Source organism: Pelophylax lessonae (genome assembly GCF_965119305.1).
Source record: "Pelophylax lessonae genome assembly, chromosome: 2".
Taxonomy (NCBI): Eukaryota; Metazoa; Chordata; class Amphibia; order Anura; family Ranidae; genus Pelophylax; species Pelophylax lessonae.
Genome location: NC_138769.1, coordinates 106675343 through 106698794, shown reverse-complemented (window position 1 = coordinate 106698794; position 23452 = coordinate 106675343). Strand labels below are relative to the sequence as shown.

General features: G+C 45.7%; 1 protein-coding gene across 3 annotated transcripts in view; it reads left to right on the top strand.

Annotated features, from left to right (window-relative positions):
* Positions 1–23452, top strand: part of COL8A1 (collagen type VIII alpha 1 chain) — a gene marked incomplete at its 5' end in the record, with an annotated part of 146397 nt that overhangs the window by 108419 nt on the left and 14526 nt on the right. For all 3 annotated transcript variants that reach the window (XM_082245489.1, XM_082245487.1, XM_082245488.1), the window contains one exon: positions 4319–4622. In XM_082245489.1, the coding sequence (XP_082101615.1) occupies positions 4319–4622 (304 nt within the window). The remainder of the gene's footprint in view (positions 1–4318; positions 4623–23452) is intronic.

The following is a 23452-nucleotide window of genomic DNA, read 5'->3' as shown; positions in this document are numbered from 1 at the left end:
ATAAGTTTGGGGGTGGCGCATGACACAATGTCTTTGGCGGGAGCAGAGTCCAAGGAAGGAGAGAGCGGCTGTCTCTCCTCCTGTCTGAGGAGGAGGATCTCGGGTTGTCGCCTGCAGATCCAGTGCTGAGCTAAGCTGAGGGGATCCGGTGTGCCGAGAGCCTGCGGAGAGTCAGAGGGGTCCAGTCCCAGAAAGCCTACACAGGTCGTGAGTCCTGAGGATTGCCCCTGGAGGTCTGCCTCAAGTTAGAGGGGACCACTCCGAAAGAGGTTCGGGGATCCAGTGCCAGCTAGTGGTGAAAGGGGGTACCTAGGTTGAGGATCCTGAAGTGACAGAGGGGGTACATAGTCAGTGGACTCTGAAGAGCTTAAAGTGTAAAGGGGGCGCCTGCGGTTTGGGCCCTGAAGTGTCATTGCACAGTGTGAAGTGTGCCAGTTGAGAGTTGCAGCAGTACAGAAACCTACAAGGAGCTTTCTTAGCCAGTGCAGTGCTGGAGGGAGCCATTCAGTGACTTTGAGCTATAGCAGTGTTACAAGTCAAGCAGTTCTACAGTCATGGATCTTCTGGACTAAAGTCGAGGATCCAGCACAGTTTTCAGTGATATACAGTGTGTTCAAGTGTCAGGAAGCATTGGCTAGCGTCGGCTGGCGTCAAGACAGCGCCAACAGGCATTTTTGCCAGGAAAGTCCCACAATTGTATTTAGTTGAGCCTAAAGGAGTATCACATTCATTCCCTTCTCCCATCTCCTAAAATACAATAAAACAAAGATGCCGAAGTTGTCAATGTCTCAGTGCTCACACCCGGAGTCGCAGCTCACAAGGGCTGGAGGGGTAACCGGTACTGATGGCAGACCCACATCAGGCCACAGGCCTAAAAAACCTGCTACATGTGCATGAAGGTAAAAAACCTGTGTGTTGGTCCTAGGGAACACAGAGCCACCGACATGACCGCGCTGCGCACTCCCGATCGCGCATGCGCGGTCATCTTCTGGGCTTTCCTATTGTGATCGGCTGTGTGATTAGATCACAGCCAATCATGTGGGAAACAGCCATGCCCATTGGCTGTTTCCCCCCTGCCGGTGACGCGCTGTGTCCCGGGGATACGACGCCACCGACAGTGCAGGGCGGCGCCCACACGATCGAGTGCCTGCCCTGCCTGAATGGGCCGCCGTCATATGACGGCGGCCCAGAACAATGGTCGCACTGCTCTGCCGTCATTTGACGGCGGGCGGGCGGCAAGTGGTTAAAGAAGATCTTCATTAAAACCTGCAACTGTTGGGATAATAAACACCTTGATCAGGGCTATGTAATGTACAACATACTGTGTAGAGTGCAGGGGTCACATACAAAACATCATAATGTATAGATTATAGGGGCCATGAGTAAAGCTCGCCATACATGGTTCAGTATTTTTCATTCAGCCAACTGAACAAAAACTGAATACATTTTCCCATCCACACATGCCAAGGTGAATGGGGAAATCCTCCCTGTTGTGTCTGTATGTTCTGACAGCAGGATTCCCCCACTGTCAGAATACACTGATCAGCATTGCAGTCACTGGCTGCATGTGCTGACCGAATACTGCAGGACTGTTTATCAGAAGCCAGTCTATCAGACAAAACAACAGATAGAGTGCTGCAGTCAGGACAAGCCCCCTTGTTTACATGAATGTCCCCCTTACATCATAAATCCCCACCCCCCTCTTTATCAGAGTCCTCCCCCTTACATCAAAGAACCTTCCCCCTTATGTGCCCAGAGTCACCCCCCCCCTTACACAGGGGTCCCCAGTGTCACCCTCCCCCCTTACTCCAGGGTCTCCAGAGCCACCCCCTTTACATACAGAGCCCCCTCACATCAGGGTCCCCACAGAGCGCCCCCCCCACATCAGGGTCCCCACAGAGCCCCCCCCCCACATCAGGGTCTCCACAGAGCCCCCCCTCACATCAGGGTCCCCACAGAGCCCCCCTCACATCAGGGTCCCCACAGAGCCCCCTATCCCGCATCAGGGTCCCCACAGAGCCCCCCATTTCCACATCAGGGTCCCCAGAACTGCTCCTACTCACGTTTTAGGCTGACACTCAGACTCACTGTGCTGTGCTGGAGTAGCTGGAGGGAGGAGGGGGGTAGAGCCAACACTCCACTCGGCACGCAGCAGAGGAGGAAGGAGGCTCCGCAGTGAATGCTGGGCCTCACTCTCCTCCTCAGATGACCTAACTGGTTGCTAGATCCCGGGCGGCGATAGCAAACAGTGCACTGAAGTACTGGCCAGCGGCGTGGCAGCTCTGCCACCGCTGCTGGCCTGGGCTGGGTCTCAGATGTGGGGGACTCACTGGTCTGGCTCTAGAGTCTGGACTGGAGTGGGAAATATTCTCAGGGGTGGGGGCAATTGACCCGTTGCCCCCCCCCCCCCCTGGATCCGCCACTGCTTTAAAGTCAGTCTGTCAGCATGGAGAATAAAAGGAAGAGGAGGAGGGAGGAGCAGGGGAGTGCCTTGCCTTCCAAGGCTATGAGGCTGTGCATTCCTATTTATGCACACAGTGTAGGGAAACAATTCTAGTCCCTGCATGCAAGGATAGCTTCAAGAGAAAGCAGCCACCCTGAAACAGTAAACCTAGGGCAGTGGTCATGGCACCTTCTTAAACTGAATTTAGGCAAGAATTAAATGATAAAGACACTGCATCCTTGGTAGGTGAATAAATTAGCTACTGAAAGTGCAAAAAGCCCCCAAAAAAAACAACTTCAGGGTTAGAGTTCAACCGCTTACCGACTGTACATATACGGTGGCAAAGAAGCTCCCCTATGCAGTACATGTGACTCTTCTGGGTCTGGGGCATGCACGCCAAGCAGCAGGTCCAGCTGACGCGATGTCCGTTGGGACCCACTGATCTCTCGGGAGACAGGCAGATCACCGTTCTGTGACAAGAGAAGGCTGTGATCCTGTGTTTCTGTTAAGCAGGAACACAGATCTCTGCCTTCCCACAGTACAAGAACCTCCCTAACACAGTTAGCAAGCAATCCCTAGGAACACATTTAACCCTTTGAGCGCCCCTGATGTTAACCCCTTCCCTGCCAGTGTCATTAGTACAGTGACAGTGCATATTTTTAGCACTGATCACTGTATTGGTGTCACTGGTCCCCAAAAGGTGTCACCCCGTGTCTGATTTGTCTGCCACTCTAAAGGAAAGGATTGGCCAATCTGAGCTCTAACATTCCCCTTCCTCAGAGATCACATGACAAGGCGCTTAGGCATTTGCTCATCTGTCTAGCCGTTGCGGGATCTGGAACAGAGGTTTCTCTTCCTCTTTAAAAAAGGTTCTTTAAAGTAATAAAAATGATGTAGCTTCTAATTTAACAGCCGATCTTCATTCATGTCTCTTACAAGTGGCAACAGGTCCCTTGTCCTGCTTAATATACTAATATTAGAAGCTGCCTTCCCAAAAACAGTGATGATAAAGTATTGTTTAATATTTAGATTTAACCTACGCATGGCAATTAATTAATTTCTCCTCTTGGTCCTAGTGATAGGATGGCAATTTAGAGGGGGTCTCCACATTGTTAAATTGGGGGCCAAGTGACAACAACATGCTTGATTTTGGTCTGAGAATTCCTTTAAATTAGCTATATATCTCATAAATTACATTAGGGAGGATTCTGAACTTACTGTAATCAAACTCATTTTCTTGAATGTATCTGCCGTTTGATAGTATAGCATAGCACCACGGAAAGGTCCTTTTTTAACATTTAAATAAAATAACTGAAAGTATGTACACACTTCATTAAAAAAAAAAAAAAAAATAGAAATTGAAGGCTATTTGCGCAGTCTACTATTTTACTAGCAACAATACAATGATAGTGACCCCCACTCCAGGTACCCAGCTCTTTAGCCTCCCTTACCTCAGATAATGGCCTTCTTTTGGCTTGTTCCAGCCCCATGGACACAGGGTCCAAGAAAATAGACATTGTACACCAGGTGACAAGCCAGAAATCATTTTTATTGTTTGCAGCACAGCCTGCAGGAACTCCTCCTCCTTCTGACATGTTTCACTAAAATGAAATTGATGGTGAAGCAATAATTAAGCTCTTTGCATCGAAAGTGTGGTAGGGGTTAGTGCGGGTTGTGGTGTGAACAGTAAAGTTGATTGCGGGATTATCATTTAGTGTGCGGCTGCCATTTTCTTGAATCCTACTATTTTACTACTCTGCTTCACCATATCAAATTTGTCATAAAGGTGGAGTTGTACTTTAAATGGCAGGCTTACTAGAATCATACTTTTTTTTCTCCCTATCTTCTCACACTTGTATCGCTCTGCTTCTTTAGGTAATGGCGCTACCACGAGGTCCTGTGCAGAAGATCCCGTTTCTTTCACTCATCTTGTTGGGCCTCCTGAATTTCAGCAGCGGAGGTGCCTACTATGGCATGAAGCCATTACCTCCACAGATACCACAGTACCAGCCACTCGGACAACAGATGCATCATATGCCAATAGGAAAAGATGGCACACCACTTGGGCACATGGGAAAGGAGAAGGCACACATGCCACATTATGGAAAGGACATTCCTCAGATGCCAATGTTTGGCAAAGACATGATGCCGAGAAAAGACGGGAAAGGAAATGGAAGAGGTAATAAAATCATTTGTTTTCTATGTTACAAATGGTGAATTTAAAACAATGTACTCAAGAGGTCAAGTATTATTATTATTATACAGGATGTATATAGCGCCGACAATTTATGAAGCCCTTTACAACATAAGGGCAGACAGTACATATACAATACAATTTATTACAGTAGGAATCCGAGAGTCCTGCTCATTATAGCTCACAATCTAAGAGGGAGGGTCAAGAGATACAACTGGTAATAACTGAGGGGAATGGACTGACGAGAAAATAAATGTACAATTGTTAGTTAGGGGCCAGGTAGGCTTCTCTGAAGAGATGAGTTTTCAGGAATAGTTTGAAAGTGGACAGAGCAGGAGATAGTTGGATAGATTGGGTTAGGAATTTCCAGAGGATGGGAGACGCACTGGAGAAGTCCTGGAGGTGAGCATGGGAGGAGGTGACATGGAAGCTAGAGAGCAGGAGGTCTTGTAAAGAACGAAGATAACTATTTGGTTGGTATTTTGAGACTAGGTTAGTGGCCAGAGTTGTGGATGGCTTTGTAAGTTGTTGTTAGTATCTTGAATTTAGTTTGTTGAATGAGCGGAAGCCAGTGAAAGGATTGGTAGTGATTGGATGTGGGTTGAAAGAATAGCTAAGAGTCCAGGATTACACCTAGAACCATAGGGGGGGGGGGTAATTTTGACAGAGAAATCAGGGGTAGAGGCACGCGGGGGGAGGAAATAAGATGAGCTTGGTTCTGGATAGATTGAGTTTGAGGAAGTAGTGTGACATCCAGACTGATATGTCTGTTAGTCAATTTGTGATGCGTGAGGAGATTAATGGAGTGAGCTGAGGGGTACAGAGATAGATTTGGGTGTCATTGGTGTAGAAATGGTACTGAAAGCCAAACAACTGGCTCAGGGAGGGGGTGTAGATTGAGAATAGGAGAGGTCTAAGAACAGAACCTTGGGGGACCCCGACAGAGAAAGGGAGAGGAGAGGAGGAAGTAGAATGACACAAGTGACACAGAAGGTGTAGTGGAATATGTAGGATAAGAACCAGCAAAGAGAACAGTCACAGAGACTAAAGAAGTGGAGTTTTTTTTTTTTTTTGTTTTTTGAGGAGGGGGTGGTCCACTGTGTCAAAGGCAGCAGAGAGGTCCAGGAGGAGTACAGAATAGTACAGAAGAGGCATGATGGTCCGTTAGAAGAGGCATGATGGGATTTGTAGTTTCACCACTGCTGAGGTTGCCTACCTCTTTCCCAAAAAGTATCTAAAAGGTTAGGTTGACCTTTTTACGATAAAAGAAAAGGTAAACCAGATCCAAATATCTTGGACACCCCTCTGCACATGGCGGCGGTGACCCCCCGTGCTGCCACTGTAGAGGTCTGTAGACCATGCACCACAATACACAGGGAACAACCTCCTGGAAGTAGAAGTCCTGCATGTAATCTCCAGCATCTGAGGACATCTGAGGTGCAGCCAGAAGATCCCAGAGTAAAGGGTCGATTCACTGTTCTTAAGACTTTAGGGCAGGGATCTTCAAACTATGGCCCTCCAGTTGTTCAGGAACTACAATTCCCATCATTCCTAGTCATGTCTGTGAATGTCAGAGTTTTACAATGCCTCATGGCATGTGTAGTTCCTCAACAGCTGGAGGGCCATAGTTTGAGGACCCCTGCTTTAGGGGGTGCACACTGGCCAGAGTAGGTAGAAAATGTCATGGCATCAGTGGCTCAGAGGCAAATGGAAGTAAAAATGCCTAAGGCTTGGTGGTCAGCAGGAGTAAAAAATGACTAAGGGCATTAATCTTCCTCCAAGGTCAATTATTGATGTCAGTGGAAGGAACAGTGTGCTATTGTTGGTATCAGTAGAAGAAATAGTGTCCCGTCATTGGTGTTATTAAAATGAATAATGCCCTATCGTTGAAATAAAGTCCGAAATTGTTGGGTGTCAGTGGGAGGAATAGTGTTCCATTGCTAGTGTCAGTAGGAGAAATTATATCTCATCAGTGGTGTCTGTGGGAGGAATTAGGACCTGTCAGCGGGCGAAATTGTTCCTTATTTGTGTGGTCAATGGAGGAAAAAATGCACAGTTTAGAAAAGGGACAGTTTAGAGACAGCAAAGGGCCACATACAGCCCTCGGGCCACAACTTGGGCGCCATTTCTGTGTTTATTACATATAACTATGGCTAAAAAATGTTTGGCATTGGAAATATACCATTTTCTTGTGGAACTCTCATTATGATCCTTTTTATAAATGGGTAAATCTAAACTCTGATGGAAATATTTAAGTTTTTACAGGTTTACTTTGCCTTAATCAATAAATAGCGGTAACTATCTATTTTTCCCATCTTATTTGCATTCCGTTGCCACATATAATTAACGCAGAATGCATTTTCCTGACAAATGGTGAAATAAAAACTGGTGAAAAACTGGATTTTTGACTTACCGTAAAATCCTTCTCTCTGAAGTTCATTGACAGACGGAGCTCCATATTCTTCTTGACCTTTGGGTTATGCTGCCCCCTACAGGAGTAAGACACTAGGCAGGAAAAATCTTTACCACACATATGGGGCAGTCCCTGCAGGCATACACCCACACACACTCTGCTATAGGATTCAGTTTTGTTGCAAGCAGTGTTTAGAAGAAAAAAAAACCCCATCCCACTCATAATTAGAGGGGCGGGTGCTGCATCTGTCAATGAACTTCAGAGAAAAGGATTTTACGGTAAGTCAAAAATCCAGTTTTCTCTATCGTTCATTGACAGACGCAGCTCTGTATTCTTCTTGACCATTGGGATGTCCCAAAGCAGTATTTACATGAGGGGTGGGAAAACAACGCAGAAAATAACGTAATTACCCAAAAGGCTAAACTTAGCCAACCAGTGAACAGGGAGCTCAATCAGGAACAACTGGAGCTCACCTAGAAAAAACATACACCCTCAAAGAGAAAATTTTCTCTTTACACAGCAGCCTGCAAAACCTTGCGGCCAAAAGAAGCATCCGACGATGCCAACAGATCTACTTTGTAGAATTTTGTGAACGTGTGCACAGACGACCAAGTTGCTGCCTTGCAAACTTGCATTACTGACGCCTGATGGCGAAAAACCAAAGAGGCACTTAGCGCCCTAGTAGAATGCGCCTTCAGAGGAAGGGGAAACCCGACCCTTCAGTGAATAAGCCTGATCCATCTGGATATGGTCGCAGCAGACACAGCCAATCTTTTTCAAGGTCTTTCCGTGAGGACAAAGAGAGAGTCTGATTTCCTGAAAGATTCAGTAGCCGCCAGATAAACCCTAATTGCCTGAACCACATCCAAAGAATGCAAGGGAATTTCCTTGGGATGCTTGGGCTTAGAATAGAGTGAAGGCAGCACAATGTCTTCATTCAGATGAAAATCAGAATCCACCTTAGAAAGAAACGACTGATTAGGTCGAAGTACCACTTTATCTCTGTGGATCACCAGATAAGGTGAATGGCAGGATAGCGCTGCCATTTCAGACACTCTGCGGGCAGAAGTAATAGCCACCAATAAGGCAACCTTATGTGACAGTGTAAGCAGAGGAACTCCCTAATGTACTCAAAAGGAGGTTTTTGAAGAACAGAAAATACCAAGTTAAGATCCCACGGAGATAGCGGGGATCGCCTCAGAGGAACCATATGGCGAACCCCTTGTAAAAAAAGTGTGAATCAAGGTAAGCGTAGCTAAAGGACGTTGGAAAACACAGCCAAAGCTGACACTTGGCCTTTGATAGTGCCCAAGGCCAACCGCTGTTCAACCCCCTTTTGAAGAAAGGTCAAAATCCTAGCCACCGAAAAAGGCGAGGATGCACCTTCAGCGATTCACACCATGAGATGTACGATTTCCACGTATGATGATAGATCTTCCTGGAAGTAGACTTTCTGGCCTTTAACAGTGTAGGAATCACAGAGTCAGAAAGACCCCTGTACTTCAATACCTGGTTTTTAACAGCCACGCCGTTAAAGCCAGTGATTGTAAAGCAGGATAGAAGATCAGCCCTTGAGACAGCAGATCTTCCCTGAGAGGAAGTCTCCAAGAAGCATCAGCGACCAACCTTACCAGATCTGCGTACCAAGAACGATGAGGCCAGTCTGGGGCCACCAGAATGACCAGAATCCCTTCAACTTCTATTCTGTGCAGAAGCCTCAGCTGGAGTTTCAGCACAGGGAATGCATAGATCAGCCGATATTGACCCCAAGGAAGCCACCAGTTCGACTGTGGCATCGTCCGGAGGATCCCGCGACCTGGCTACAATCTTCTGAACCTTTTTGTTGAGTCAAGAAGCTAACAGGTGGATGTCAGAAGTCCCCCACTGGACACACAGGAGATGAAACACCTCTGGGTGCAGAGACCATTCCCCCTGATCCAACACCTGACAACTCAGGTAATCCGCCTGCCAGTTTTCCACACCTGGGTTCTAGCCTTTAGAACCACTTTAACCCTTGCAGTGCAGAAGCTGGTGATGCAATGGAGTTTACCTTTAAATATGTATTTTAACCCCTTCATGTCGACAGTACGCATATATGCAGCTTCTCGGTGGGTGTGCCTTGGCCCCGAGCGGCCGCATATTTGCACTGCTACAGTTGCCGGTGGCTAACGGAAAGCTTCCGATTGCTTCTTCAATCGAGAGCTTTCCGATCAACTGACCACCATGACAGCCAATCACGACATTCACATGATCATAAACCCAGTCTCCCTTCATCTGAAAGCCATTAAAGGGCCGAGTGGAGCCGGCGCAAAGGGGTTAAATATAAATGTCAGCTCAAGGTATGCATGGTTGACAAACATTGAACCAAACAACGATGTGGTATAAAAAGTTTTGTGGCAAAGCCATGGCACCAGAAGCAACTAAAATAACTAGACTGATAGAATAGGACTGATATAGGCTGACAGAATGATGGATTTACAGACAAACAGCTATTTTACACAAATCTGACTTCTGCCTGTTCCTAACTCAATCACACACATTTTCATAAGGTTCACTGTATTGCAATTGTATGTCTCTACTCTCTTGTTTAACTTCCATCCATTGACAATTCAGCTATGGGTAGAGTCCCGTGGGCTGATGGGTACTTTTATGACTTGAGCTGTGAGAATTTACAGCATAGAGTTTACGAGTCTTCCCTTCATCTTTGTCATCTCTTTCCTCCTGCTGCATTCTCCATAATATCAAAAAAAGAAAGTCTGGATGCAGCTGCAAGACTTTCCTCCTAACAGTGTGGATGGGGGGACTTTAAAAGTTCACTTCAATATATAGATCTTTCCACCAAAGTTTCTGAGTCAAGAAGGTGATGGGCTCTCAATCCATTGGCATCTACCATTTATTAAAATATCGGGTAGACTAACCCTTTTTTAACATGTTTGCAAAATCTGACCAAATCAGTAGAAATATGATTATTTAATTGCAGGTTACACCAATCCAGATGTTATCTTGCACTAAAACAGCATGAGAAACTTTACTGTGCCAACTCAGTAGTTAGAGTCAGCTGCTGATTGTTGCCTGAGATAGTGAGCCTGAGAAGCCATATAAAAACTTCTCATCGCTAAAGTCGGCACTTTTCATCCAGGTGTGTATAAACCTAATGCGACTGTTATCGAGGAAGGAACGCAGATGTGATAAGAAAGGCTTTATGTCACCAGGCTTGGGTTGTTTAGAAAAAATTAGTTGAGCAAATATTCAACTATTTTTATTGTCATTCTTGGTGTGTGGCCAAGGATAAGAAAGCAGTTTTAATTTGATATAGCTGCTCTCTGATCTAGAAACACTGCTGTGAGATGTTGTGTTGATTTTCTGCCAACTTCCACTAGCTATTTAGTACAATTAAAAGTGCTCCTGTCAGAGCTCTAGTGATGAAGGTTCATTTTCAGGATTTCTAAAGACAGAGGTAGCTTGGTTAAAGCTTAAAGTCGTTGTAAAGTCAGAAGGTTTTTATCTTAATGCATTCTATGTGATGTTGCACTCCAACGATGTTGCAAGAGGTGTCTCGGCTGCCTGAGACTCTCCCTCCTCATTGCCTAAGACGGCAGTGCCGCGCCATTGGCCCCCTGCTGCTTTCAATGAAATTCAGTGGGCCAATGAGGAGAGTGAGGGACTGGGGCCGAACAGCGGCTCCATGTCTGAATGGACACAGGGAGCTGAGGCTCGACTCGGGTGCCCCTAAAGCAAGCTGCTTGCTGTGGGGGGCACTTAACAGGAGGGAGGGGCCAGGAACACTGAAGAGGGACTCAAGAAGATGAGGATCTGGGCTGCTCTGTGCAAAACAATTATACAGAGCAGGGAAGTATAAAATGTTTGTTGTTGTTTCTTCTGGAAATGCTGTCCACAAGGTTTAGTAATGTGTTTATGGGAACGTTTGACCATTCTTCCAGAAGCGCATTTGGGTTGAGGTCAGGACTCTGTGCAGGCCAGTCAAGTTCCTCCACCCCAAACTCATTTATCCATGCCTTTATGGACCTTGCTTTATGCAGTGGTGCACAGTCATGTTGGAACAGGAAGAGGCCACCCCCAAACTGTTCCAAATTAAATTGTCCAAAATGTCTTGGCATGCTGACGCCTTAAGAGTTCCCTTCACTGGAACTAAGAGGCCAAGGCCAACCCCTGAAAAACAACCCCACACCATAATCCCCCCTCTACCAAATGATTTGGACCAGTGCAAACTGTAAGACATGGATGAGTGAGTTTAGGGTGGAGGACTTTGACTGACCTGCACACCTGCTAAGGGTCCTGACCTCAACCTGACAGAGTACCTTTGGGATGAATTACAGTGGACACTGCAAGCCAGGCCTTCTCGTCTAACATCAGTGCCTGACCTCACAAATGTGCTCCTGAAAGAATGGTCAAACATTCCCGTAGACACACTCCTAAACCTTGTGGACAGCCTTCCCAGAATAGTTGAAGCTGTTATAGCTGCAAAGGGTAGGCCAACTCAATATCGGACTAAGACTAGGATGCCATTAAAGTTCATGTGCGTGTAAAGGCAGGCATTCCAATACTTTTGACAATAATATAGTGTACTTTCCTATTGCCTCATTAATATAAGGGGCTGCCTCACTTTCCATGTCAAGCAACCTTCAACAGTAGCAGAATGTGCCTACACTTTGCCCTTTCAAAGTGACTTAGCATTCAGGTAGCTTCAGTACTTTCCAAATGACTGATCCAGAGAAGGCATGCAGCAAATAAACATAGAGTTACGTCAGAGCTGCTGATCTGTATAGTTGTTCCTGCTTTGAGATTTAGAAAGTACCAAAACTATCGAATCAGGATGACAAACAGGCTACTGGCATTTTTAGGAGGAAAAGCAGAAATGGCAGCTTCAGCACAGGTTTATGTTATAGTAGAACTGTGAGCTAAATATGGACATTTACCTATTTACATATTCTTTATAAGCAGGACATTAGCTTTAAAACAAGCCCTCACTGACTTTTGTAGCTGCATGAGGCCTAAAAGAATACTATACCTGATATATAACAAGTTAATGGTACATATCCATATTCCCTTATATATTACTTTATTATAACTAAAAGATTATCCCAGAACTGCAACTGTATCTGTCTACCTAAGGGAGTTATCCCTTTCTATATTATCTGTCTATGTAATCTCTACTAACCTTTGCCAGCATATCTTTCCATTCCCCACGTCCAGACTTCAGAGCCCTGGAAGTAACTCTCTCCCACCCAAGCGCATAGTGAATGTGTTACTCAATTTTAATTTCAGTCTTTGGCTCTTATATACAGTATACAAAACAGGACTGTTTATTCAAACACATGAACAAAGATATATACACTGTGGGACAATCCCCCCTACCCCTTAGCAGCCAATCCACATACACATATACATCCCATAATAAGTTTATCTTAAGGCAGACAGAAACAATAGATCAAAGGAATACAGGCACTTACCAATAACAAACCCCACCCCATCTCACTATCTAGCAGGGGTCTATGAGACACTCCTGCAATATTCTAGCAATCTGAAAAGTCAAACCATTCATATGCACACATTTCCTGAGAGATATTGCTGACAAATATTACTGTCCCACTTGAAGCAATCTAAACCATTAAGTATCTGTCTTTCACTCATAGTGACAGTTAGTACCGTCACATATCTTCCCCCGAAAGGTAGACCAACCAGGTACCAGACCTCCAATTGGTCTGTGCCTGAGTTAGTCAGTAACAAGTCCCAAAGACTCAATCCATCATGCCAGCTTCCTTGACAAAGTTCCACATAGTTTGTAAGTTTGTCCTGGCAAGGCGCATGGAGCTCTCATAGCCGATCAGTCTGTGGGAGTCTGGTTTGGGCAGGCCAGACTGGGCTTCTTGGTCACCCTGTGTCCCTAATAGAAACAAGGTGACTTAGACATAAGGGGAGCCTAGGGGGCTAAGAGAGCAATTTTCCAACCTCTCTAAGGTAGGTTGTGTTCCACGGGCCCTCCCAATGTCGGCACCCACCCAGTACCCCAAACAAATTGCCTGGAAAACAGCGTTACTTACCCAGCCAACCTCTGCATCTCTCGTAGAACATACCCGCCGATGTGGATAAGCATGGACTGGCCCTTCTCCCGGGAGTCCTTTCAGCCACTGGAGAGAAGACAGGGTGGCGGGGCTCACTTTGTCAGGCTGTTGGGGATCTGGGCCGACTGTCCAGCATCCCTGGGATATAAACGTGAAGACTGCAGTCCCATCCACTACCACAGGAACTCCATCTTTTGTATGTTGAGGGCAGAGGCCAACCGCACTCTGCTCTGTTGCCAGCTCTTCTGCTGGGTTGGTGTCATCATTCTGGGGCACCGTCTGCTGCTGGGAAGGGGAGTCAGCTGCTTCATCATCATTATCCTCATCTGGCGGTTGGGACAACCATTCTCTGGTACCGTCTCCCAGATGCACAGATCCTGGCTGGGGAGGGAAGACAGTTTCCTCTGCTCTGACTGACTGTTGGGGAGGGAGGATAGTAACCTCCTCTCCCTTCTCACCCTGGGCCTCCGGAACTGCAACAGGTGTGGGGCAGAGGTTGTTTACTCTCTGTCCGGCTGCCAGCACTTCAGCTGGGTGTAGAAGCTTCACTTCATCAGCTTGTTGCTAGGGCAAGGTGCCGATTTCCCAAGCTTCCTGGAACTCTGTAGCTTTTGCAGGGGGAAGGGCAGAGGTTGGTAGCACTCTGCCCTGTTGCCAGCACTTCTGCTGGGGACTCCACAAAATCCGCTCTGGCTAACTGTTGGGGAGGGAGACTGGCTTCCTCCGCTCCCAGACTGTGGATCTCTCGCTGGGGAGGAAGGATGACCACCTTCTTCTCCAAGCTTTGCAGCTGCTGTTGGGGAGTGATCATCACCTTCTCACCCTGGGTCTCTTCTCTCAAGGAGGCTGAAGCTGCTGTTGGTGTTGGGCAGCGCTCAATGATGTTAGGCTCCGTTGCCAGCTGTTCTGCAGGAAAGTAAACTGAAAAGTCAGTGGCCTTGCACACATCTTCCTTTCCTGGGTCACCAATTGTTGCAGGCAGAGGTCAGCAGCAATAGGCCTGGATGCCCACTCTTCTGCTGTAGACTCACTGGGACGTTCCTCCTCAGCAGAAAAATCTATTAAATCCCCAGTCTCTGGAAATGCTGAAAGTCCAGGGCATGGGCTGGTGGCACTTGGGCCCAGTGCCAATACTTTGGCAGGTGACTTATCATCCATAACATCCTCCGATGAAAAGTCAATTACATCTGTGATCCGTGGTTGGGGAATGAAGATGGCTTCCTCTTCTCCCATACCTTTATCCAGTGGCTGGACAGATGCATTCCTCCATCTAAGCTCGTCCTGTGCAGAAACAGGTTCATCCAGGTGAGTCAGCACTTGCTGCATCCGCCATAAGACATCTGCATCCGCATCCAAGACCGTGGGTGCAGGTGAGCAAAGCACACTATTACTGTGCCATATTGTCGATTCTTCAGTCAGGATTTCTGGACTGTCAGCTGGTTCTTCTGGATATTCCCAGGCAAGGGGAGCCCAGCCCTGGAGCTGAGCAGAGTCTAGCAGCCGTCTGTAGGCGATCTCTAGCTCCCATTCCTAAATGGCCAGAAACTCCATATCTTCCAGCGCCCAGAGCACTTCCGAGATGTTCAGAATCCTTTCTCTGTAATCCATAATTTTCTCTAACCGCCACTCCAAATCGTTCCCAAAGTTAGGGTCCCCTGACAGCTTCTCGTACAACAGTCCCCAGCCGTCGTAGCCAAAGCCTTCCGTTGGCCTGTCATCCGCTATTCAAGGGCATGTTTGGGATACATGCCACCGGAGGGCTCTATAGCGCTCTTCTAACCGCATCTCTGCCCAGACCAGCCTCCTTAACTCAGCTGTCTGCTCCTTGTGCGGTGTATCTCCCAAAAACAGCTCCCGCAATCCATACTGCGACCAGTACCTTTTCTGGATGGAGGGGAGAATTTTTCCCTGGTGGCGCTGCTCACGGGCTAGCGTTTCCTTCCTGAGATCTAAGCGCACAGAATCATGCCATCCTAGCAGGACCTGCTCTGACACTGGTCCCCTGTGCTGTATCTGCATCTCTCGCAACCTCCTTACGAATTCCTCTTCCATGGCGGCTGATATCTGTACCTCTCCTCTTCTTATGGGGATGCTGCACGGGTGTTAGCTTGATCCATAACGTTACCAATGTCTCCGAGAACTGCTTCTCCTTGCACTAGGAAGCCATCCCGATTGCCACCAATGTAACGGATCAACCGGCACTCCGACTGGGTACCTCCGTTGACAGATGCTCCTAATGCTTCCCGAGAGCTCCAAGCACTCCACCAGACACCATAACCACCTCAGACCCCATGAACCGCCGCAGCTTGGTTGTGGTCTCGCCGTATCCTACCCACCCTGGACCTACGACAAGGGTCCAGGTTCCAGTGGGTGAACCTCTCTTTCCCCAGAGAGTGAAGCAGGAACAGGAACAAGCTCTTACAAGAGCTTAGTGATTATCCAAGGGAGTATGAAGAGCATAGCAATCCGTTGTAGCGGATTCCCCCAATAAGAGACAGGACTCTAGATTGAGGGTGAAATTGAACTCAAACTGTTTATTCAAACACATGTACAAAGTGATATACACTGTGGGACAATCCCCCCTCCCCCTTAGCAGCCAATACACATACACATGTACATCCCATAATAAGTTTATCTTAAGGCAGACAGAAACAATAGATTAATGGAATACAGGCAGTTACCAATAACAAACCCCAAGGGTCTGCGAGACACTCCTGCAATATTCTAGCAATCTGAAAAGTCAAATCATTCGTCTTCATATATTTGAGAGATATTGCTGACAAAGATTACTGTCCCACATGAAGCAATCCAAACCATTAAGTATCTGTCTTTCACTCATAGTGACGGTTAGTACCGTCACAGACTTTTACATCCTCAACAGCAAAAATGTCACACTCAAGCATAATGGAATCACAGGCAGAATGGCGTGATTTTGCCTGCAATTCCAGAATTGCAGCAAATTGCGGGACGTGTATGCTGTGCTATTATTTCCTAATGGCAACCCAAATTAAATTTTACTGTGATTGTCATGCAACAAAACACACAAAAATCACTGCAAATAACGCATTGCCAAATGTGCCTGGCTCAGCGCCAAAATGTGTTACATGAGCTTCTTTGGTGCATTTTTGGAGCAGAGGGAGGCCCATTGAAAATAAATGGTGCCACTCCAAAAATGCACCACAAAACTGCGTAAAAAAAAAAAAAAAGCGTTGCAGAAGCATTTCTCAGATGTGGATAGGGCCTGAAGCATCAGATACCATAGTTGCCTTTTGTTTGCTTTATTGTAACCTCTGTTTCAAACGCAACCTGTTCTGCATTGCTAGACGCTGGCATAAAGGCCATGTATCTTGGATCTTCTGTTGAATGCCTCTCATCTCCTCCATAGTTTTGAGTTTTTTTTTTTTTTTTGCATCATTTACATCAATTTTATAATTTCAGTGAAAATTCTATGTCAAATAGATCTATGGGAAGGCTAAGTTTTATGCCAACTTGAACTTGTTTGTTTAGCCTGGCTTCATACAGGAGCGATACAATAATGCATGCTACAGCACTAAAGTGCACATGGCATGCATCTTGATGTGCTGTATTGCCTTAAATGTGGCAGGTGTGGTATTTGTATATTTAAAATGAGTGGACTAAGTTAACCACTTCAGTACTGGGCACTTTCACCCCCTTCCTGTTAAGGCCAATTTTCAGCTTTAAGTGCTGTCCGACAATTGCACAGTTAAGCAACACTCTACCCATATTCAATTCTTAACCACTTGCCTACTGTGCACTTAAACACCCTTCCCATCCAGGCCAATTTTCAGCTTTCAGCGCTGTCACACTTTGAATGACAATTGCGCAGTCATGCTACACTGTACCCATATGAAATTTTTATCATTTTTTTCACACAAATAGAGCTTTCTTTTGGTGGTATTTAATCATCTCTGGGTTTTTTATTTTTTACAAAAAAAAAGAATAAAGACAGAAAATTTTGAAAAAAAAAAAAGTTTTTCTTATTTTCTGCGAGTAAATTTTGAAAATAAATGTTTCTCCTTCACTGATGTGCGCTGATGAGGCGGCACTGATGGGCACTGATAGGCTGCACTGATGGGCACTGATGAGGTGGCACTTATGGGCACTGATGAGGTGGCACTTATGGGCACTGATGAGGAGGTACTAATATGCCGCACTGATGAGCACTGATAGGCGGCACTGATGAGCAATGATAGGCGGCACTGCTGGGCACTGAGAGGTGGCACTGCTGGGCACTGAGAGGTGGCACTGCTGGGCACTGAGAGGTGGCACTGCTGGGCACTGACGGGCGGCACTGATAGGCGGCACTGATGGGCACTGGACACTGACGGGTGGTACTGATGAGCGGCACTGATGGGCAGCACCATCAGTGCCCACACTCAGTGCCCATAGTGCTGCCAGTCAGTGCTCATCAGTGCCTAGATGAGCAGGCACTGATGGGCACTGACTGGCAACACTATGGGCACTGATTGTGGGCATTGATGGGGGCACTGATGGCGGGCACTGATGGGGGGGCACTGTGTGTATGTTTTTACCTTTTAGTAATCAGGGCACTGGTGATCAGTGCCCTGATTACATGTCTCTGTGTCCCTGGCGCTGTGATGCTCCCCCTCCTTCCTCACACTGCAGGCTCTGTGTGAGGAAGGAGCGCCGGCGATGAGAGATGGGGGGCGTGTCACTGGGAGGCCGTTTAAAAACAGCCTCCCGAAAATTCAAGTCTGCGCTGCAGCCGTATATAGGCTGTAGCGCGGATGGGGGGGAGGTTAATAAAATGCAATAAATACTATCAATAAAATTATTTAGCTCCAATCGCATTCAGCAGCGCTCAATATGTGCATGCATATTGTTAATCATAAAACGTCCTCATACAATGAATGAGTCTATGTAAATTCAGTCTTTGGTTGCTTGCACCCTTTGGTAGCCTCGAACAGGAGCGCTCCTATTGGATGACCACTGCTATCTGGTGTTCCTCAGAGACCGGACCGTACCTTAGGCTGGCCATACATGTTCAACCTCTGTTGCACAATTCTCTGCTAGATCTGTTCGAAGCTACCAAAGGGTGCAAGCAACCTATGCTTACAGGCGAATGATCATTGGCTTTCTGGTGAGTGCCCATTCCTAAGGGGAGCACTTATGGTGTGGTGAAGGCGGACGCCAGATTTGTGTGTGGAGCACTGGGAGTACCAACGTTTCTTGTGGAAACCTGTTTTGCCAGCAAAAGACTGAATTTACATAGACTCATTCATTGTATGAGGAAGTTTTATGATTAACAATATGCATGCAAATATTGAGCGCTGCTGAATGCGATTGGTGCTAAATAATTTTATTGATAGTATTTATTGCATTTTATTGAGATCTCTTAATTTTTACAGCGGCTGCTATCAGTGAATTTATGATGTTTTAAATTTATTTTATTGTTTTATGGAATATTCCTGATATCACGAGCGCTGGGCGAGTGTTTGAAGTTTTTCCCTCAACCACTTTTTCTATTTACATATTCAATTCTTACCAATTTTTGAGACATATAGAGATTTCTTTTGGTACTATTTCCTTACTACTGATATTTTCTGTTTTTTGCTAAACAAACAAAAAACTACTGAACATTTTGATAAAAATTTTTTTCTAGTTTCTGTTATAACATTTTGCAAAAAAGTAATTTTTCTTCTGCACTGATATGCACTGATGGGCACTAACGAGGCTGCACTGATGTGTGCTGATGAGGGTGCACTGGTGGGCACTGATATGCATTGAGGAGGATGCACTGATGGGCACTGAAGAGGCTGCACTGATGTGCAATGAGGAGCAATGATAAGCTGCACTGACGAGGCTGCAATGTTGAGCACTGATAGGTGGCACTGATGGGGCTGCACTAACAAGCAGGGCACTGACGATAAGTGCCCTAAATATCAGTGTAAATGTGCCCTGTCAGCCTTGTGACAGTGTGTGAGGCAAGGAATACTGATACCTGGCAAGTCTGTTTACATGTAATCAGCTGTGATTGGACACAGCTAATCACATGGTAAAGGGCCGCAGTGATTGGGCCTTTACCTAGATCTGTCTTCAGCTGTGTCCGAAGGAGACAGCAGTCACAGAGCATGCCCATTGCACTTCCCAGGGGGTGCATAGGAGGAGTGTTCTGGGAGGACACCCATGGACACTCTCACAGAACAAGAGAGCCACGCTGTAGCCATCTTTCAGCTATGGCGCAGTTCTGAGGTGGGTAATAGAGTGCACTCATGGCATACAAACTCCAATACACTTGGATTCTACCTTAAAGAAGAACTTCATTGAAATTGTTTGAAACTACAGGTGGTCCCCAGGTTACAAACGACTCCTACTTACAAACGGAGAGACAACAGGAAGTGAGGAGAAATCTAAAACTAGGAAGGGAAATTCACTTCTGTAAGGGTCCTTTCACACGGTCCGCATCCGCCGACTGAGCCGTTCTGCTCAGCGGGGGATCAATCCGCCGATCCCCGCTGAGCAGGCGGATGACAGCTCCGTCTCTGCTCTGTGTGCAGAGACAGAGCTGTCAGATCCCCGCTGTCCTCTATGGGGGAATCGGATGAGAACAGACCGCCTGTCCGTTCTCATCTGATCCCATCCGATCAGATTCGCTGGACGGATGGAAAATAGGGTTTGTATCCATCTGGATATCAGGGATAGGATCGGAAGCAATAGCTGCGGGTGTCAAACAAATGGTACAGGGGTGTTAACCCTTCACTATGCTATCCAAAAAACGTAAAAATTATTATTTTGGCTGGAGCTAAACTTAAAATATTTACCTGTTCCGACTTACAAAGAAATTTGACTTAGGAACAAACCTACAGACCCTATCTTGTTTGTAACCCGGGGACCGCCTGTACTGAGAAACCAGCAACTGTTGAGAAAGGTGTTGGATTTCCACAGATAGACCACTGCTTCCACACACATTAAGGTATTTTCATTGCAGCATTACTGGCAAGAGACGGATTTTCTAAGGCTACAGCTGCTTTTTAAAGAAAATTAACTGTTAATACTTTGATTACCTTGTGTTTTGATGCACTTGAAATATATTTACAGTGTACCTGGAAAGGATTCACAGCACTTCACTTTTTCCACATTTTATGTTACAGCCTTATTCCAAAATGGAATAAATGTATTATTTTCCTCAAAATTCTACAAACAATACCCCACAACATAAAAGAAGTTTGCTTGAAATCTTTGGAAATGTATTAAAAAAAAAAATACATGTACATAAGTATTCACAAGGAATTGTCTGTAGATCCCCGAGACAGGATTGTATCAAGGCACAGATCTGGGGAAGGGTACAGAAAAGTTTCTGCAGCATTGAAGGTCCCAATGAGCACAGTGGCCTCCATCATCCATAAATGGAAGAAGTTTGGAACCACCAGGACTCTTCCTAGAGCGGGCCACCCAGCCAAACTGAGCGATCAGGGGAGAAGGGCCTTAGTCAGGGAGGAGACCAAGAACCCGATGGTCACTCTGACAGAGCTCCAGCATTTCTCTGTGGAGAGAGGATTCCCTTCCAGAAGAACAACCTCTGCAATCTGCGCAGCACTCCACCAATCAGGCCTGCATGGTAGAGTGGCCAGATGAAGGCCACTCCTCAGTAAAAGGCACATGACAGCCCATCTGGAGTTTGCCAAAAGTCACACCTGAAGGACTCTCAGACAATTAAAAACAAAATTCTCTGGTCTGATGAAACAAACATTGAACTCTTTGGCCTGAATGGCAAGTGTCATGTCTGGAGGAAACCAGGCACCGCTTATCACCTGGCCAATACCATCCCTACAGTGAAGCATGGTGGTGGCAGAATCGTGCTGTGGGGGTGTTTTTCAGTTGCAGGAAGTGGGGGACTAGTTAGGATCAAGAGAAAGATGAACCCAGCAATGTACAGAGACATGCTTGATGAAAACCTGCTCCAGAGCACCTGGACCTCTGACTGGGGCAAAGGTTCATCTTCCAAAAGGACAACCACCCTATACACACAGCCCAGATAACAAAGGAGTGGCTATGGGACAAGTCTGTGAATGTCCTTGAGTGGCCCAGCCAGAGGCTTGAACCTGATTGAACATCAGAGAAATCTGAAAAGGCTGTTCACCAACGCTCCCCATCCAATCTGAGGTCCTGCAAACAAGAATGGGAGAAACTGCCCAAAAATAGGTGTGTCAAGCTTTTGGCATCATACTCAAAAATACTTGAGGCTGTAATTGATGCCAAAGGTGCTTCAACAAAGTTTTGAGCAAAGGTTGTAAATACTTATGTACATGTGATTTTGTTCGCGTTTTATTTTTAATAAATTTGCACTTATTTTACATTGTCATTATAAGGTATGCTTGTAGAATTTTGGAGAAAATAATGAATTTAATCCATTTTGGAATAAGGCTGTAAAATAACAAAATGTGGAAAAAGTGAAGCGCCGTGAATACTTTCCGGATGACCTGTAGTGGAGGTAAACTATAAGTCCGGTTGAGCTTTAAATGTGAGTGGTCAGTATTTCTTAAATGTGGCTGATCAGTGGTCCATGCCCCCATAAATGTGGCTGTTTGGCTGCTATTCTGCATTTTTGGAGTTCAGACTATAATTTTGTAATAGGGTTATGGTTTATTTTTTAGTGTTTTAATTTTTTTGAATGGCAACCTTAAAAAGGATGTAGGAGTGGTTCATTTAACTTGTATTTATACATCCACTTGTTTCTTCCCTGACTGGATTTGACATTTTTTGGGGTTTCAATGACCGAACAGTAGCCATTGTTGAAGCAATTGTTGCTTCATAACTGCTAAGATTTCTGGTGAATTCATAAAGTCAATATAGAGATTTCTGATGTTGTAAAAGGTCACCCCCACAGGCTTCTCTTAAACAATAGTTGTCCTACGCTACTCTACAATTTTTTTGCATGTTTTCGTGTTTATCAACTGTGTGTATTATTTTTAATTCTTACATAAAATTATTTATATTATAATTAAATTTTTGAAAAAAAAAAAAAAAAAACACATAATTGCAGGCTGCTTTTGTAACTGAGTGTTGGCAGAAGGTAACTTGACTTTCTAATTCGAAAGCCCAGCTGTAACCTCCCACATTCTGACTGCATTTATTTGATTGAAATCGACAGTTAGGTCCATATACAGTATCTCACAAAAGTGAGTACACCCCTCACATTTTTGTAAATATTTTATTATATCTTTTCATGTGACAACACTGAAGAAATGACACTTTGCTACAATGTAAAGTAGTGAGTATACAGCTTGTATAACAGTGTAAATTTGCTGTCCCCTCAAAAAAACTCAACACGCAGCCAATAATGGCTAAACCGCTGGCATCAAAAGTGAGTACACCCCTAAGTGAACATGTCCAAATTGGGCCCAATTAGCCATTTTCCCTCCCCGGTGTCATGTGACTCATTAGTGTTACAAGATCTCAGGTGTGAATGGAGAGCAGGTGTGTTAAATTTGGTGTTATCGCTCTCACTCTCTCATACTGGTCACTGGAAGTTCAACATTGCACCTCATGGCAAAGAACTCTCTGAAGATCTGAAAAAAAGAATTGTTGCTCTACATGAAGATGGCCTAGGCTATAAGAAGATTGTCAAGACCCTAAAACTGAGCTGCAGCACCGTGGCTAAGACCATACAGCGGTTAAGGAAAGGTTCCACTCAGAACAGTGAGTGCACGTGCTCAGCGTCACATCCAGAGGTTGTCTTTGGGAAATAGACGTATGAGTGCTGCCAGCATTGCTGCAGAGGTTGAAGGGGTGGGGGGTCAGCCTGTCAGTGCTCAGACCATACGCCGCACACTGCATCAAATTGGTCTACATTGCTATCGTCCCACAAGGAAGCCTCTTCTAAAGATCATGCACAAGAAAGCCCGCAAACAGTTTGCTGCAGACAAGCAGACTAAGGACGTGGATTACTGGAAACATGTCCTGTGGTCTGAAGAGACCAAGATGAACTTATTTGGTTTAGATGGTGTCAAGCGTGTGTAGTGGTAATCAGGTAAGGAGTACAAAGACAAGTGTGTCTTGCCTACAGTGAAGCATGGTGGTGGGAGGGTGGTGGGAGTGTCATGGTCTGAGGCTGCATGAGTGCTGCCGACACTGGGGAGCTACAGTTCATTTACATAGTTATATAGTTTGAGGTTGAAAAAAGACATCAGTCCATCCATTTCAACCTATGGTGTGTGTGTGTTTGCTGTTAACCGTATATTGAATACCCCTGTATGTTGTGGTCTTCAAGGTGCCCATCTAATAGTTTTTTGAAACTATCAATGCTCCCTGCTGATACGACTGCTTGTGGAAGAGAA